Genomic DNA, 882 nt, shown 5'->3' on the forward strand with positions numbered 1-882 from the left:
CGGGGCTGGTGGGGGACCTGCTCAGCGGCACGGCCCACATGGCCGTCACCTCCTTCAGCATCAACTCGGCGCGGAGCAAAGTCATCGACTTCACCAGCCCCTTCTTCTCCACCAGCCTGGGCATCCTGGTGAGGACCAAGGACACGGCGTCACCTATCGGGGCCTTCATGTGGCCCTTGCACTGGACCATGTGGGTGGGCATCTTCGTGGCCCTGCACATGACCGCACTCTTCCTCACCCTGTACGAGTGGAAGAGCCCCTACGGCATGACCCCCCACGGCCGCAACCGCATGAAGATCTTCTCCTACTCCTCAGCCCTCAACCTCTGCTACGCCATCCTCTTCGGCCGCACCGTGTCCAGCAAGACGCCCAAGTGCTGCACCGGCCGCTTCCTCATGAACCTCTGGGCCATCTTCTGCCTCCTGGTGCTCTCCAGCTACACGGCCAACCTCGCGGCCGTCATGGTGGGGGACAAGACCTTTGAGGAGCTCTCGGGCATCCATGACCCAAAGGTAGGAGAGCTTCTGGGCTGCTTCAGATGGGGAGAGATGGGGCTGGAGTCCAGGGAAGGGGTTGTGGGGTGTCTGGGGGTGTCTGTCCTTCCTGCTGCATTTTCCCTGCTGCGACGAGCATTGACGTTCTCCCCAGCCCCGGTCCTGCAGCACAGCCCCTCCTGAGGCCGTGGGGGTCTTCCCAGGCCCCCAGGGAGCTTCGTGTCTGTCCCCGTGTCCCTCCTGTTGTTGTGTCATCTCCCCCCGTCCCCACGGCATTTAATCCTGGCCTCGGCTCCAGGGACAGGGAGAAGTGGGGTCACGCTGGGGCTGCTCTTGGTGGGGGGCTCTTTGCCAGACACCCCAGAAGAGCTGCTGCATCGCCACGGGC

At 63.7% G+C, this 882-nt stretch overlaps 1 protein-coding gene across 1 annotated transcript; it reads left to right on the forward strand.

Annotated features, from left to right (window-relative positions):
• Positions 1 to 5: 5 nt before the first annotated feature.
• On the forward strand, positions 6 to 512 carry LOC104627384 (glutamate receptor ionotropic, NMDA 3B-like; the record flags this gene model as incomplete). Its single annotated transcript, XM_010295581.1, has 1 exon — positions 6 to 512. A coding segment is annotated over one exon (507 nt), but the record flags the coding sequence as incomplete, so codon positions are not given.
• Positions 513 to 882: the final 370 nt, after the last annotated feature.

This window comes from Phaethon lepturus, unplaced genomic scaffold (assembly GCF_000687285.1).
Source record: "Phaethon lepturus isolate BGI_N335 unplaced genomic scaffold, ASM68728v1 C13452631, whole genome shotgun sequence".
In the NCBI taxonomy this organism is placed as follows: Eukaryota; Metazoa; Chordata; class Aves; order Phaethontiformes; family Phaethontidae; genus Phaethon; species Phaethon lepturus.